Below are 18521 nucleotides of genomic sequence, written 5' to 3'. Positions count from 1 at the left end.
CCAACATTACAAGCAAAATGACTCAAGAAGGTTGCTCATGTGTTTTTCTACCAGAACAATGAAGCTGTCCACCAGGCATTCCTAACTCAGGATTTTCTTCGTATTGATGTTTCATGCTCTCTGTTCACCAAACCTCGCTCCAAGCGATTTTTTGACTGTTTCCGAAAATGAAGTACACTCCGTAGACGTTCATTTTTAGTCGGGCCGCTTTGCATCAACTGTTTTTCCCTTAAAGAAGGAATCATGGCGTCGGCGTTATAAAAAAATGTGTATGTCTAAAAGGAGATTATCCTGAGTAGTGACTTAAGTTTCAACTTTATGAGGCAAGTAGTTTGTAAAAATAATACAAAATAATAATAATAATAATAATAATAAGGAACCATTAGAACTTGAACGCATCTCGTATTGTAGAACTAAGAGTGGTCACTTCCTAAACTGGTACTAACAAACATGCTAGTGCATAACAAGTTCTACTTTTTTTCTACTAAAAATAAAATTTTATCTTGAAAGAAATCCTAAAATTTTATCTTGACATTTGTATCATAATTACGTGTCACAGACGAACTATGGAACAGACCTAATGAGGCGGGCATGTGGATCTTCGTTCACCCGGACTCGATTAACGATTGTACGAGCTTGACATGCGTAACGTAGGGTAGACAGCGTCTCTTCTATATGATAGCTTGATGGACTAATAGTTGCCAACATGGCTGTTCGAGAATTTCCTCCAAGACTTTCCTGAAGAGAGAAAAAAAGTCGAAATCAATAAGCAATTAAAGAAATAGCGATTATAATAAGTAGGTAGAAATAATTGCATGTTTGAAGCATACTATACTAACATATTTATTATAACTCTACATAACAATAGGACACATTTTGTCCGTAATATGATAAATACAATCAATGGGAAACTATTCATATAAAGTACTCAGCCACTACTTGAACAGGATGTTCCGATTGGTCCGATGCTTCTTATAACTCATATAGTATCATAAGAACTAAAGATAAAAACGTTTTTTCAATAATTATTGTATATTGTATCAATATTTCAATATCATTGTTTCAATATTTTGTGTATTATAACATCCAAATGATTACGACATGATAATGTTCAAGATGTTTACATATATACTGAAATCATTTTATTAAGTATCATGTCACACGTCTACTCTATTTTAAATTCTCATATAATTATCTATTTCTGTCATTATTGAGATTTTAGTCGTTATTAGGGACTAGTAAACACTTGAAGCAAGAGAATAGTTTTCTTTTGTGATTCTTCTTTCCGCACGTAAGTTCGTGGCATTTTCTCATTGTGACAAAGTTTTACTTGCTATTATTTGAGATGAACATACCAGAGAAACTAATATGCAATACATTTTTCTTCGTTGTCTACGATTGTCAAGACTGGGGCAGTTTTTTGATTCTACCCCTAAAGAAATAACCTGATTTGAATTTAACTAGTAATCAAGTCAAGTTTTAGTTGTTCTTATCAAGACAATATCCTTAAAGATTGTTTTCAAAAATAGCGGAAATTCAAGAGCACAAAATTGGAACACTAGAAGGACATGAAATATTCTCCCAACCAAGCTCCTGGATAACAGATCAGCGTAGGCATACATGGTCGTCTTCCATCAGCACCTGATGTAGTCGCCCTGATCGTTTTTCTTAAATTGCGCCCGGAAGGCATCTGGATTGTTATTAAAAGAAAAAAAAAAGCAATGATGGTAACATTCCTGAAAAGTAATTCGTATGCCTAACACATAACATCTCTGGGTGACACTAGTTTTTTGTATGGGGAGTTACTTTATTGTAAGGGCTCAGCCATTCCCCTCCCTCTTTCTGTCACATTGGAAATTCGTGTACTGCAACTGTCTTGAGTTAGTGCTGTCTTGGGTGATAGTGAGGTATGCAAGGGGGTGTGGTATAGATTCGTGAACGCAATAGGGAAGATGATGATGGTGCAGATTGGGATTGCTATCCAAATTTCAAATAGGACAAATTATGGGTGCACCGTTAATTGGGGCAAATATACACAAGACTGGAGTGTATTAAGTGTATCGAAAGCAACAGTTCAGCGTAATGACGGTATATAAAACTCTCGAGGCAAGAGATTACCGGAGAAGAGAATTAATGGACACAAACCAACCCTAGATGAAATCTGAAAGTTTTACGCCCCATCGTTATTCCGTTTAGGCTAAACAAGATGGTGATGATGAGAGTGAATGAAATGGTGGAATGAAGAAAATAAGAGGACACGAAAGAACTCCGAGAAAACCCATGGACGTGTTGTTTGTCCACACAAATTTCACTAAGAGCGAGCTGGGATTGAATCAGGACCCCACGCACCACGGGTGAACGCTTCACCACTGAGACAGCGTGGCCTCAAGATTAGATGAAAGAATTCGCCGAAAATTGCAGAGGATTGTGAGAAAGAATCATAAAGCTAATGAAATAAAACTGATTGCACAATTCAATCAATATCTGGAACAGCCTGTTTCTACAATCTCAACCTGACGAGCTGCATAAGTTCAATATTCACGGTCGAGTTTTGATTTACAATGTCTCTGATCGCCACTGACAACGCAGTGGCGCAAAAAACATGGAGTCCAATTATGTGGAAAAAAAGTAGTATGACCCGATGAGTTATCTCTTCCCTTGATTCAAACTATAGACCGGGATTATGTATAGCGAATCACTGAACAGGTGTGTGCTTCAGACTACTTACTTTCTAGTGTTCAACACACTATAGGCTCTGTGCCGGTGTGGGCCGTAATTTCGTATTCCGTTGGTCCTATTAAAACTATCGAAGGCCAAATTAATGCCGTGATTATGTGGAAATTTTAGTTGACTAAGCACTAGTACAAATATTGTTTCCTAACAACGATAAGTAATTCCAAGATGCAACGTATCCATGCACAAAGATGTGAAAATATACACACACTATACCTGATAGGTTGGTTTGAGGAACATTTAGGGTGGCAACAAAATTTAGGGGAAAAAATTTCCTGATTTTCTCGGTTTTCCAGAACATTTTTTGAATTTCCCTAATACGTAATTAGCCACACAGACTTTCCCCATTACCATAAAAAAGAAAGAAAAAGGAAACATGACAGCGTTGATATATAATATATTTTTCCCATAATCAGCTAGTACAATGAATAAGTACATTTAATAATATAAAAACACATTTTATTATTAAATTACTAAACATTTAACTAATAAGAACTTCTGCACAAAGCAAGAAATTAAACACCTTCCCTAAAACTTTAAGCTGTAGGCACACGATGAAAGTTTCGCCACATACGAAAGAAAAAAGTTACAGTGAAACACTCACCGAAAAAAAGAAGATATATATATATATATATATATATATATATATATATATATATATATATATATATATATATATATATATATATATATATATATATATATATATATATATATATATATATATATATATATATATATATATATATATATATATGTGTGTGTGTGTGTGTGTGTGTGTGTGTGTGTATAAAATTGGCTGTTCTATATTAACGACAAATCTTTAGAAAAAAATCAATAGTATTTTATAATTAATTTCACTTCTTCAAACGCTTTATTTTTATATCCAAGTTGCGCATATATTCCATTATTTTATTCTTCTTAACTTTCAGATTGTTCAGAACAATATTTATTTTCTGTTTTCAGCTTCTTCTTTTTTCTTTTGCTCTTCCTCTCGTCGGTGATTCGTTACTTCTGCAAAACGAGTAAGAGCATTTCGTTCATAATAAATAATAGATTTCCATGGATAATTTCTCAAGGTCCCAGAAGAAGCTACTGTACCGAATACAAGTAGTCTGCATGCTACTAAAATTTGCTCTTTTAAATAACCTTTAAATAATGTGCTAGACCTACACATTGGGCATTGATTGAAAATTCTCTTTCTAGACAAATTCTCGTGAGAGACATCAAGACCATTTTAACAATCTCTTTTAAATCATTGCAGTCTGTAGTATCCAATCATTTAGCCAAAAGTCATGCAAAGTATTTCTAGAATACGTACTCTCAATTCTTTTACAATTTGGATTTGAACAAAACTTTTTGAACTACCTCAACTCTATCTGCCCTATTGCCACTTAACCAATTATTTTAAATTAGTTTAGCTAAAAGATACTTCATGCGATTCACTACGACATCAGGCCCGAAGAAATATTAAGACCCAAATACAAGAGCTCTAGATTTTAAAGACGACTTTTTCAACAGTTTAAGAACAAATTTCTGTAGATACTTTCTGCAATTTCGGCGAAAATCCGAAATGGCAAATCTGGTATTGGTTGACATTTCGTAAAAGCAGTATGTGTAGAAAAAAAACAATGTCAACGTTTCTCACAGGAAGATTTCCCCCATTTTTCTACAAATCATATACATGAATCAAAGAACTAAAAGCTTCTGTTTTTACACTTTTGCATGACTTTTTTTCTTTTTTAATTTCATCACATATGAGTACTGTAAAGAAATGATCTGAGAGAAGCGCCAATCTGAAATTCAGTAAGGAAAGGTTCTCTTTCTGAAGCAAATGCTTTAAAAGATGTAAGTGTAGGAATAAGAATTTTATCTTCTGCATACCCGACAGAAACTGACAGCTTGAATAACTGGGAATTTCCCTATCCTTTCTAATATCTTGAATGTACAGCAGAAGATAGGGGTAAATGCCAATGGTTCGCTGGACAATACTATTTTCAAGCTAACACAGAACGAACTTTTATTTGAAAATTTTCTGAGCCTATATGGGTGTATTCGGCACGGCATGCTTGGAACATCCTTAAATAAGTTATGCACGGCGTTTAGCAATTCAGCGATTCTTCAGTTCGTTACCTCAATTACAGCCTTAAGTATTCCATGCAAAGTAACAAACAAGTATTCTTATATCAAGTATTGCAGAGTATATATTTGATTTGAAGGGATGTACACATGTCAAATTTACATTAGAACCATTCATTGAAATTTTAATTATCTTTTTAAAGTTTAACGGTTAATGTGTCCTTTTAAAGCGATTGAAAGCTTATCATTATCATCACTGTCTGGAGGTACCTTCTTGCCAATTTAGGATCTCACGTCGATACCACGTCTTGTCCTTACAGACAAAGAAACCAGTCACTGTTCTTTCTGCCTCCTGCTGGTTGGTGAAGTTTCATGATTTCAGAAAGTGCGCTATGGATCGAAACAGGTAATAATCCGAAGGAAAAATGTTAGAACTATAAGCCGGGTGTGGTATCAGTTCAATGCCATCAAGTTCCCGATATTTTTTTGGTGCATTTTTCGAGCCGAGTGTGATTCTGCCTTATCCTATTGCAGTAGGCTGCGCTTTCGACTCACCAATGCAGGATATTTTTGGGGTAGTGCAGCATTCATTCGCTTCAACTGGAATGAAGGTCGACATTGATGGTAGATCGTTAGGAATGAATTCGAAGTGAATTACACCTCGTAGTTCCACCCCACAGAGAGCATAACTTCATGCTCGAAACGGCTGTTTGACGACCGCTTCTGGAAGTTGGTCCTTACTCAACCACTGTTTTTGCATATTTGAATTGGAGAAAAACACTTACTTTTCGTCGCATGTGACAATCTGTTCAAGAAACGCATATCACGCGAATTTTGCAACAGTTGGCGGCACACATCCACTCTCCTCTAGGCCTGAGCTGGTGTCAACTCACGTGGCACAATGCAGTACCTCCTGATGGTTTTCCAAGTTGGTTTGACAATTGTCGGTTATAATGGATGGATTTTTATCAATGGGGTATCGTATGATCTCAGAACTTCATACTCTGGTGAGGCCGGATCTTAACTATCCTAGTTATTTTTAAAACCTGCATGAGATTTAAGTAACTAACGAGTTGTTGTGCTGTGGTTTACTGCAACTTCTCTCTTTGCGTGAAATATTTTGGGTGCTGCCGCAGCGTTATGCCGAGTTCGAACTCGTACTTCAACATTTCACGTAGTTGAGCACTCATCGTTACTGGCACACCATCTCTTAGGTCACTTTGACCTAGTACTTACGGTCGATCACGGCGTATACACACGCGCTTGCTGTTTGGGTTGTGTAAATATTTCAAGACTTAAATTTACCTCTGCGAACGCTACGCCTGTCTTGATGTGTCAATAGTAACGCAATACGCTTTTTTAAAAATGTAATATTCTTCACCTTCATGTAAGTCTGATATGATAGTGTGTAGAGTACCTTACTGAGCTATGCACGCGTATCTATTGTAGTCAATTTGACGAATCTTTCTTCTAATTATACTATGATACACTGGACATCTAATTGTATGAAGTGCACACAAATGACCAAGATAAGCCATATCCAAGATCTTTGACCAGTATATGACAATAATTACGCCAGTAGATAGTTACTTAATGCTTTACAAAAATTCGATGTTTGTCTGAGTCTTTCAGCCTTCTCTGATGTCGTATTTCCTTTGTTTTTATGGAACTTTTTAAACTCAATTTTTTAAAGTTTTTAATAATGTTTGTATGCAATCAATAAATAATATACAAAAACAGTACTAAAAGTAATGTCTTAGCTGTATCCTAGTGAAACTCTCGTATTTGGAGCTCTCCAGCACAGGAGTCCACTAGACTTGGCGACCATTAGCCACAAGAAGGCTCCTATACCCCACAGAGCTCACACTATGACGTCATTTCGGCATTCTGAGGGGGCAATTTCCCCTCTGAGTTTGAGATATTATGTACTAACTAACTCACTCACTCTGTGGCCCATGGAACTCGGAGGTGCGCTGCCACGTTGACAAAAAAAATTCCTTGATCTCTGTCCTTAGCCAACTGGATCCAGTTTCAACTTTGTATTCCTATCTCTGCGAGATCCATTTTAATACTGCCCTCCCATCTGCTCCTAGGTCTTCGTAATGGACGTTTTCTGATTGGATTTCCAGTTAAAACTTTAAAAGCGTTTCTACTTTTTTTCCATCCTGGCTACATAACCTGCCCTTTGAGCCTCCTAGAATTAACGACCCGAAAAATGTTTGGTAAACTGTATAAATTATGCAGTTCCCGCCATTCCCCATTCCCGTTCCTGTTAGGTCCGAATATTCGTGTCAAGATCTTGTTCCCATATACTTTCAGCCTGCGTTCTTCCCTTAGAGTAAGCCACAATGTTTCGCAACCATATAGAACAACAGGCATGATTATCATTTTATATATTTTAAGTTTCAAATTCCTCGACAGAATTCGCGATGACAGAAGATTTTGAACTGAATAAAACACGAATTCCCTGGTTTTAGGCTACATGCAATTTCTTCGTGAATATGATTTTGGTCTGTTAATATTGATTCTAGATATTTGAAAGCATCCACTTTGTCGAAAGTATTATTTGATATTTTAACACATCCATAATTTGCAGTCTTATGATCCCAACGAACTTCCATGTAATTAGTTTTCTCTGCATTTACTTCTAAACCCATGTCTCTGCAAGCGTTTAATAAGACCTGCATTTCTTTCTATTGTTCTCCTATCATCCTCTGACTGATTTACATCATCATCAACATACGTCATAACCTGGTAAATACCATTCAGCTATAGGCCCTGGTTGCTGTCTTTGATTTTTTTTTTTTTTATAGCGTGTTCCAGAACAAAGTTATATTACATTCTTTAATCATTATTATATTATCATACAAACGAAGTTATTGGAATTCTACTTATGTAGGAGGGTCTTACCCCTGCCAGACAAAATCTGAAATTACACTACTGGGTACACTGTGCCATTACTGAACTCACTTCTCAAATCCTGTTTAGTAACTTATTTTACCTGCCTTGTTCAAAGTTTGATAGTTTGCACCACTTCTGGATCACAAAATTGTCATCTACAAAATCTGTTGGTGAGCTCCCAAGCCCCAAGAGAGCTCGAACATTGTTATGTAAACATTGTCTTTTAATATCATCCTTGATGCATCGTGGCGTGGTAAAGCACTCAGATCTGAATCCAGGAGTCGATCCCAAATCATGTAAGATTTATAGTCCAAGAGCCCAGACACATTTATTTAACCCAACGAGGCCAAAAGGTTTGAAAGTCGATTCTAATGTGAAAAAGTCTCAGGAATTCGAAAATGTAACTCTTACAACTGTAAACCAGTCATGATACGCGCTACAGGGTGTTTAAGAAGTAAAAGTGTTACAATTGTAAGATTTCTCCTCATATAATTTAAAAAATAATAACTTCATTATCGTTCAAGATAGAAACTTCTTTCTTGCTTTATTTCCGAGAATATACTCCAGATCTCAATCTCAATAGTAAAAACTTTTTTATATGGCCGCCATTTTAAAATATGGCGCCTGAAAACGGAAAAAAGTAATTTATGAACTACAATTCTTGTGTTTCAGTACTAATAACTACGAAACAACTACGTTTTCGAAAACAAATTGAAGTAAATGTAATTAAGCATTTTAAGAGCTTGCAAATGACACATATATCATTGCTATATCTTTAAAAATAATTGAGCTAATTAATTTTATGTAGTGTTACGTGTATTTGTTTTTAAGTTAAATGTGAAAAGTTTTAGGAGATATATAGCAAGAGTCCATACACATTTATTTAACCTAAGGAGGCCAAAAGGTTTGAAAATCGAATATAATGCGAAAACGTCTTAGGAATTCAAAAATGTTACTCTTACAACTGTAAACCAGCCATAATTCGCGCTACAGGGTGTTTAAAAAGTTAAAATATTTTTTTTTAATGACGCTCTAAGAACATTTATTTAGCGCAAACTGTTACTTGAAACTTTGAAAGTAATTCCTAATAGAGTCATGTTTCAAAATAATAATAATATTATTTTTACACAATATTTAACTTTTTGTGTTATACAGGGTGGTTCCAAAGATGCATCGTCAAAAGGTGGTACTGTACTTTAGTGAACTAAGAAATCTAATATATACTCCCACAATGCGAAAAATATTTTTAAGATGTATCAAATTTCAAACCTTTGGCTCATGTGGATGAAACTAATTTGTTTAGGTGTACAGTTTACTTAGCGCAATCATTTGTACAACAAGGTAATAAGAAGAATTTTCATTGTTTCATTTCAGGTTCTGACATAAAGTCTGTACAATGAATTGAAAATCCTTCACAAACTCTCTCCTGTGTGATTCATATTCATGAACAGGTTACAACTGAACCTATTACTCGATTTGACGAGAGAACGTGGATTAAGGTTAAAGAAGCAGCAAATCGTCGACATAAGTGTTTCAGAACAACGAAATATGCAGATGCGATAAAATCGTTATTGGTCGCTAGTGAGGCAAGTGATGTTTGTGGTTACCATCTTTCATGCTACAAAAACTTCACTGCAGTCGGAAAAGAAAAAATGTTACTAAGGAAGAGCAACCTTCAACATCAAATAATTTACGTTCTCAAGGTCATGACATTCAAACTTCAAGTACGGGGAGTTTTTAAACAGGTTTGTGTGTTTTTCAAAACAGTACAGAAAAGAAGCAAGGGCAAACTCGAGCTACTGGGAATCTGTGAGGATTTTAATGTCGAAAAACGCATTAAAACAGCCATTAAAGTGTTGCAAGATAACGTTCTAGACACACAACTAACACATGTTGATTTTGTAGCCAAAGAAGTACCGTACCGTATCATCATAGTTGCAGAAAACAGTATTTAAACAAAGCAGAGAGAGTAGTAACAAAGCAATCTCCCAAGAAACATTTTCAAGACGAGTTCATGAAAAAGCCTTTCTTCAGTTGTCTGAATACATACAAAGTGAACTTATAGATGGAAAACGAGCAGAATTTTTCACATCGCTTCATACTCGTTATATGCTATTGGGTGCTTCAGAAGATGCATCTGACATCGAAAGTTATACAACTCAAAAGCTTGAATGTAAATTACTGAATCGATTCAAAGATATATTATCACCAACAAAACTATCAAACAAATATGGAAAAATCTTATATCCAATCCCTTTAGAGCAAGAAGAAGCCATAAAGCAAGCTCTTGGTGATGCAGATTCGTCAAAGTGGAAAGTAATGGAAGCAGCAAGAATACTTCGTACTGAAATCCTTAAATTAAGGTCATCAGGATGCGATCTAACATCACCAGTAACTGCAGAGTCTATTGTAGAAGGTACAGCTAAACCCCCAGAAATTCTACTCCAATTCTTCAGAACACTGTATACTGGAAGAGCGACTGGAACTGAGGAGTATGAACATGTAGAGAGATTTGTACGATCATCTTCTGCAGATACCCTATTTGCAACTACCAGAGGTCATATTAAGCCATCTAAGCATCTGTGTCTAGGATTGGGTCTTAAAAGTATGACTGGAAGCAGAAAGATCATTGATATGTTAAACAGATTTGGTCATTGTGTTAGCTATCACATCGTCGAGTCCTTGGAAACTGAAATGGGGTTCGCCATATCTGAAAAAAATTCTCTACTGCTAGATGGCCTTCAAGCAGAAAACAATCTATCCACCTGTTTAGCATGGGATAATTTTGATGAGAATTCTGAGACACTCACTGGAAAAGGAATATTACATGATACAACAGGGATTTGCTATCAAAATATTTCAGTCAAACCTGAAGAATCGGAACATACTAGTAGAGAGCACCGACAAAAGATAACCCGACTCAGGAGAACATATACAGCAGAAGAAAAAGATCTCGAGCCTTACAGGGAGAAGCCTAAAATAACTGCTTTCAATTATACAACAAAAAGCATGATTGATTCAATTGTTTCAACTTGGGTATAAGAAGGACGCTCTTTGGATGATGTTATTTGATTTTTTTCAACAATACCTATGTGGATAGGTTGGAATTCCAGTTACTCTAGAGACAATCTTCCTAGACAGGCAATTGGATATATGGAAAATATAACGGAACCTCCAACCAGATGAGATGTGGTTGCAGAAACTTTGAAGATAGCCCAGAGAGTTGCCAATGAATGTGGTCAAGAATATGCTGTTGTCACATACGCTGCGCTCGTCAGACGCAGATGTTTGTATCCTGCTGTTGTTTCATCAAAAACATCTTGAAGGTTACATTTGGTTAGATGCGGGAAACAGCAGTAACAACACAAGAAGGTACATAGATATCAGTGCCATTGTCAACATACTTGGACCTGATCTTTGTAATGCTCTTCCATCATTCCATTCTTTTACAGGATGCGACTATACTGCATCTTTTATGAGAAAAGGTAAAATTCTGCCCATGCGCATCCTGAAAGCTTCAAACTGTTTTAAGCAAACTTTCGCCACTATAGGAAATTCGCAGGACATCAGTGATGAGATTATCAGACATTTAGAACATTTTGTATGCTCCATGTATTCATTACCTAAGTGTACTTCTGTTAACAAAGCACGATTCGATTTATTTCTAAGAAAGTATGGTCCTGACAAAGGTAAAAACCCTCTTGGTAACACAAAAGGAGTTGATCAGAGTTCTATCCCACCATCACTACCAGTCTTAATGCAAAAAATAAAAAAGAGCAAATTATGTTACAAGTTTATGGAAAAATGCCAACATCCAGAACCCTGTTCTCTTTAGGCCTGAAGACAATGGTTGGTGTATAATTGAAGGAAATTATGAATTTGTGTGGTTTGAGAGCGAACAAATTCCTCAAAACATATTACACCAGTTTTCAGCAGAACATGATGATTGTGACTATGATACAGACCAAGAAGTTCAGAGTGGATCTTCCAGTGAGGAAGATATTAAAAGTGAAACTGATGAAAATTTAAAAAAAAATTACAAGTCTGTCAATTGCTGTAACACATATCTGTCAACAGTTTCAATATGTATACTCTTGTATGATCCTACAGTTAATTTCGGTATTTATCAGAATTTGTATTAAAATGGCCAGTTTCGAACCACCCTGTATAACACAAAAAAGTTAAATATTGTGTAAAAATAATATTATCATTTTGAAACATGACTCTATTAGGAATTACTTTTACAGTTTCTAGTAACAGTTTGCGCTAAATAAATGTTCTTAGAGCGTCATTAAAAAAAAAATATTTTAACTTTTTAAACACCCTGTAGCGCGAATTATGGCTGGTTTACAGTTGTAAGAATAACATTTTTGAATTCCTAAGACGTTTTCACATTATATTCGATTTTCAAACCTTTTGGCCTCCTTAGGTTAAATAAATGTGTATGGACTCTTGCTATATATCTCCTAAAACTTTTCACATTTAACTTAAAAACAAATACACGTAACACTACATAAAATTAATTAGCTCAATTATTTTTAAAGATATAGCAATGATATATGTGTCATTTGCAAGCTCTTAAAATGCTTAATTACATTTACTTCAATTTGTTTTCGAAAACGTAGTTGTTTCGTAGTTATTAGTACTGAAACACAAGAATTGTAGTTCATAAATTACTTTTTTCCGTTTTCAGGCGCCATATTTTAAAATGGCGGCCATATAAAAAAGTTTTTACTATTGAGATTGAGATCTGGAGTATATTCTCGGAAATAAAGCAAGAAAGAAGTTTCTATCTTGAACAATAATGAAGTTATTATTTTTTAAATTATATGAGGAAAAATCTTACAATTGTAACACTTTTACTTCTTAAACACCCTGTAGCGCGTATCATGACTGGTTTACAGTTGTAAGAGTTACATTTTCGAATTCCTGAGACTTTTTCACATTAGAATCGACTTTCAAACCTTTTGGCCTCGTTGGGTTAAATAAATGTGTCTGGGCTCTTGCTCTATTAGTGATCGACGACATCGTTGTACTGGTGTCTCCGGGTTTCTTCTAGTTCAATATTCCACCAATCATTGTAAATATTAGCAGGCCTGCCTTTCAATAGCCTCAAGTTGCGTTTTATTCCTCTTTCGCGACGCTGTGGCAAGTACAATGCTCCACACGCAATCTTGCATAAATCTTCTCTTGAAAATCCTATTTAGTAATCCACAACAAAACACGTTTTGCCTTGTTAAACGCGTCATTCAACATTTGTCCTTGCTTGAATATCATACGTTACCTACGTTGTTTGCTGCACACCAACAGGTGAAACAACAAGAGTCTCTCTGTAGCTGTACACCCGCTGTATTACAATACTCAGAGGTCATGAATGTCATCGTTTGGCAGGCGAAGTGTTTCGTTCACTAAACTAAAGAAGGCGTGTTTCTATTCCGTGGGTAGTCTCTCAGTATCTGTACCTGTGCGTTGTCTGTTCTCTTAGTCGGTAGCAGGATTAGTGCGGGAGTGAAATGAAGTTCACGTTTGAAGAATTTGCAGATATGGCGTTTGTGTATGGGCTAGCTAATAGAAAGAGTCGTGCAGCTGCAAGGTTGTATCACAACAGGTATCCAGACAGGCGACATCCAAAGGACTCCATGTTTCCGAGGCTATTTCGGCATTTACAGGAAACGGGACACTAGCGCCCATTGTCACAACCGCGATGAACAACCAAGACTCCGGACCTTGAAGAAGAGGTTCTTGATCGTGTGACAGAACAACCTTCAATGAGCACGAGAGCATTCGCACATGAATTGAAGGTTGATCACAGTACTGTTTGAAGAGTACTCCGTGAACAACTACACCCCTATCATCCACAGAAAGCTTAAGACATGCATTATACAGACTTCGCACCCCGTGTAGTGTTTAGCGAATGGCTGGAGCAGCGATGTTTGGACGACCTGCAGTTTCATGCCGCGATGCTCTTCACAGATGAAGCCTGTTTTACGAGAGAAGGTGTATTCAATAGCCAGAATAGTTATGTGTGGGCCAACGAAAATCCCCATGGTACCATTATCCATGGACATCAACAGAGATTTGGGGTAAATATCTGGACAACCAACGCTGGTGACAAGCTTATAGGACCACATCTCTTATCGCCTCGCTCAACTGCACCAGTGTAAGCATTGTTCGTGCAAGAAACACTCCCTGAATTATTAGATGTACCTTTGATGTTCGTCAATGTATGTGGGTTCAGCATAACGGGGCCCCAATATACTTTGGAGTAGCTGCTCGTCAGTGCCTTGACTATTCCTTCCCGCCAGGGTTGGCAAAAACCATGGTTTTTATTGAAAAAACCAAAAAACCAGGTTTTTTGGTTTAAACCCGTTTTTTTTGTTTAAACCAGGTTTTTTGGTTTAAATTGCTCTATGTATTTATATCACATATGGAGAGAAATAAGCTTGTTTCGCCTTGGTGTTAATATGCAACAACCGGGTTATGCTGGAAGGGGTCACATAAGCTTAAAGCGGAATCCAAACCGCTTCTCGGCTTACATCCAAGAGAAATTGTTCTCCATTTGAACTCGAAACCGGGACTAATTGGCCACAAATGCGATACGTCTGCCGACTCACTTACGAAGGACTCCTGATAAAAATACGTTGACTAATCTTTACATATTTGTTAATATAATCATCAAGAGTCATTAGGAGAGAAGGACAAAAAGATAAACAATTGCACAAGTGGAACCATTATAGAATTACATATGGACAATTTCAAAGTACTACAGAGAACAGAAGAACTAATTTAGTCCAAGTTAGTTCACTACGACTTTTATTGGTCCAAGTTAAAGAAATATAACGACTTACTTTGCACATCAGTAAGAAAAGTGAATAAAGTTACGAATTATTTGAGTCCACTTTGGCTCTGACCCATTTATACAAAAATAGTTACCAAAGATTCTTGTTATTTCAATAATTGCCTCCAGTGGGGTTTGTATGACCCCCTCCCCAAAAAAGTACGGCATTTCGATGTATTTTATCAATAGTAAACATTATTAAAACGAAACAATGTTTAGAATTTTCATTTGGTTGCATAATAATAATAACAAACTATAAAAAAAAATCACAAAAGAAACATCCATAAAGTTACATTAAAAAAGTTGCTTTTGTAATATAATCTCTAAGTAAAGAATGGGGAATTTAGGTCTGAATATAGTACGAATAATATATGGGAGTGAAACGTGATAACCCACAAATATGTGTTCATAAAGATTTTACGAATAGTTACACTTTTACGAACATTCTTCGTTTTTTGGTTTAAACCACCTTGCTTCCCGCATAGCTGGATCGGAAGGGGAGGTCCTATTTCTTGGCCGGCATGATCCCCTGATCTAAATTCAATTGATTTCTTCTTGTGAGGTTATGTAAAATCTCTCGTCTACGACACACCTGTACAGAACGAAGAAACTCTCGCACGAATCCTCGCTGCCTGTGATATCATTAGCACGAAACCAGGCGTCTTCGAGAGAATGAGACAAAACTTATTACGGCGATACCATGTCTGCATCGAAACAAGGGGACACCATTTTGAGCATCTGCTGTGAATGTAAGTACATTTGCTCTTCCTATCAGTATAATTTTAGTTTTATGTGTCGTCCTCCATTACCATACACGCACTGTACGATTGTTCCACCTGACCTCGTACGTCACTCCGTTGTCGTTTACCCCGTACGTATTTCTTGCTCCAAGGATCCTGCTTCCTAGGATCGCTCTCAACCTTCGGTGATATCCGAGCTTTGAGAGCTCACATTCTGCCACACCCCTGTCAACTGCCACATTTTATACTGCTTTCGTGACGCCGGCAAATCGCCACCTGTTTTGTGATGACCTGTTGAATCCATGTCATGTGAGGGGTAAATTTGGATAAGGGCGTAACTAGCAATTCTTCAATTTTTCAGGAGAGCAGAAAAACAAATCCCCTTATCCAATTAACCAACGTATTCACACACTATTTTTGGAGACAGGCGTTCACTACGAAGCTGAGATATTACCTTACCACCACCTAAACACATACGGATATGCTCAATTTACAGAAAATATGTATATCTCATTTTACTGGAAATAGGTCGATACGCCCTTATCCAAATTACCCCTTCAATTCTCCCTGGTCCTTTTCCCAACGCTCTGATAGTAATACAGTGCATTTATGTGATTCTTCTCTTGCGCCGCCACTGTCCCTAATCGATTTGTACATGAATTGAATCTCCAGGTCTAATAATGGACTATTTCCTTTGACCCGACCTTTCTCCGACAATTCGTTCTCTCGTTCTCGCTCGTTTGTATTAGTCAATCACAATTTCGGCGGCCTATTGTTCGGGATTGCTGCATTTCCAAACTAGGGATCCGTCTCTCGAATTGTTTTCTGTGTCCTTTTCCATCCTCCCGGTAAGTTTTACCCAATGTTTCCGATCCCAACCAGTGCTGTCATATGAGCCCCCCTGCGTTGTCACTGTTCCTCATTGATTTGTACATGAATCGAATCTCCAGGTCAAAAATATTTCCTTCAACTCGACCTTTCTCCGACAATTCGTTCTCTAGTTCATTTTCGTTCTATTTTGGTATATTTTTGGCGAGCTATAGCTCAGAAACGACTGGAAGCATTCGAAATGTGGGTGTTGAGAAGGATGGAAAGAATTAGTTGGGTTGAGCGGAAAACGAATGAGTGGGTGTTAGAAATGGTTGGGGAGAAAAGAACACTTTTAGATATTGTTAAGAAGAGGAAGAGAAACTGGTTGGGACATTGCCTCAGAAGAAATTGTATCATGAGGTACGTCATAGAAGGTATGGTGGCGGGAAAGAGAGGGAAGGCGAAGGATACTACAAGTAATGGATGATATAAAAACAGAAAGTTAATACGTGAAGACGAAGAGGTTAGCGGAGGACGGTGGAGCATGGAAGCTTCTCAGCTGCTGCAAGTGACCTGCCAGTAAGGGCAGAATACCTATGATGATGATGATGATGATAGCTCAGAACTGACGCATTTTCGGATAAAAACTTTTTATTTTAAATCACTTCTTTCGTCATTCTCCATTATCCCTTGAAGTTTGACCCATCATTAAAGATACACCATATATATATACACACCAAATGATCTAAAATGACCGATATTAGTGACATCCGATGCCGGTTAAATCCAAATTCAGCCCTTCATGACCGAAATGAAAAGTATTCTCCCCGTGTGAAGAAAAGTATTCTGCTAGTACTATATGAGACTCTTAAACCATTATTAATATGTGTATAAGACTAATAAAATATAAAAAGTCAAATAGTTTTCATTGTATCTAACGAGGATCCAGGGGACCCCACTTATGCGTTTGAGGTTGTGTGGCGACTTACGTCAGTAAGAGTTATGAATGGGGATTAAATTTGTTGCGGACGAAGACGTTACAGGTTTCTAGTGCAGAATTCCAGTAGATTGCTTCTGATGGGTTTTTAAGAATGGATAAATGAGGCTACTTTGAATACTTTAGCGTTATAAAGTTTCATGTGCTTCAGAGAGAATTGTTCTAAAAACTTTTGGACATGACCGTTGTATTCTATAAGTAATCTGCATTTCAATATGCACATGTAAATTTGTAATGATTTCCTCCTTTTGTCTGATATTTAAAGTCAAATGTGAAGAAACGCATTTGAAATACAAATCAAGGTTAGAAAAAGGTTGCTTCACAAGGTCATCAACTCAACCTTTTCCCCTCACTTCTCTTGCTGTGTTTTACGCCGCAACGTGCACGTATGCACAGATAAAATAAACAGTAAAACATTGTAGGCACTATCATATTTGCGGGAAGATCATAGTATGATTTAACAATCCTTTTATTCCACTGTTCAAGGTCATGATATTTAAAATAAAACCACAAACAATACTATGTAACATGCAGTTTAATGCATTTTAGACATCTAGCAGATAAACATTTCCCACTGAGTAGTAGATAGTATGTTGTCAAATGCCGTAAGATATACTATTTTATATATATGTACAGCGAATGATATGGTTCAAATTCCCCCTGTTGAATGTTGTATTATTTTGAACTCATAAATTCAAAGTCCAGCTAAAGCAAACTAATATTTTTTCATATTGAAACACTTGACTTTTCATGATTTTCTTTTGTCTTTTCTGTTCACTGAATTTAATTCCCTATATCATAATGTTCACTGAATTTAGCTCTATCAGTTCAATTAAAATCTCCTTTATTCTGAAGTGCGAACATGTTATTTCTCTCTGGTGTATGTAGTAATCGTAGTTTCTTATTTATTCATTGATTATTACTGTAGAAGTAAGCTCTAATCATATCACAATAAATAATGTCTCATACCTTTGCGACAAACCAGTCTCTTACTAAAATAGTGTGGTAGGTGCAATCTCTCATCTCTTAACTTTAGCTATTCTATTCACCAACAGATTTTGTATATGACAATCTTGTAATCCAGAAGAAGTGAAAACTATCAAACTTTGAACAAGGCAAGTAAAATAAGTTTCTAAACAGGATTTGAGAAATAACATGTTCAGAATGGCAGTGTATCCAGTAGCGCATTTTCAATTTTGTTTGGCAGTGGTAAGACTCTCCTACATAAGTAAAATTCAAATATCTTCGTTTGTATAATAATATAATAATGATTAAAGAATATAATATAACTTTGTTCTGGAATACGCTATAAGGAAAATCAAAGATAGCAACCAGGGCCTATAGCTGAATGGTATTTACCAGGTTATGACGTATGTTGATGATGATGTAAATCAGTTAGAGGTTGATAGAAGAACAATAGAAA

At 36.4% G+C, this 18521-nt stretch overlaps 1 protein-coding gene across 2 annotated transcripts in view; it reads right to left on the bottom strand.

Annotated features, from left to right (window-relative positions):
* Positions 1-18521, bottom strand: part of neb (kinesin family member nebbish) — a 194969-nt gene that overhangs the window by 38062 nt on the left and 138386 nt on the right. For both annotated transcript variants that reach the window (XM_081741070.1, XM_081741077.1), the window contains exon 9: positions 578-738. In XM_081741070.1, the coding sequence (XP_081597196.1) occupies positions 578-738 (161 nt within the window). The remainder of the gene's footprint in view (positions 1-577; positions 739-18521) is intronic.

The sequence above is a fragment of the Thermobia domestica genome, chromosome 2 (assembly GCF_964235325.1).
Source record: "Thermobia domestica chromosome 2, izTheDome1.hap1.1, whole genome shotgun sequence".
NCBI classification, from domain to species: domain Eukaryota; kingdom Metazoa; phylum Arthropoda; class Insecta; order Zygentoma; family Lepismatidae; genus Thermobia; species Thermobia domestica.
The sequence above is the reverse complement of the archived record's forward strand: the minus strand, read 5'-3'. Positions and strand labels throughout refer to the sequence as shown.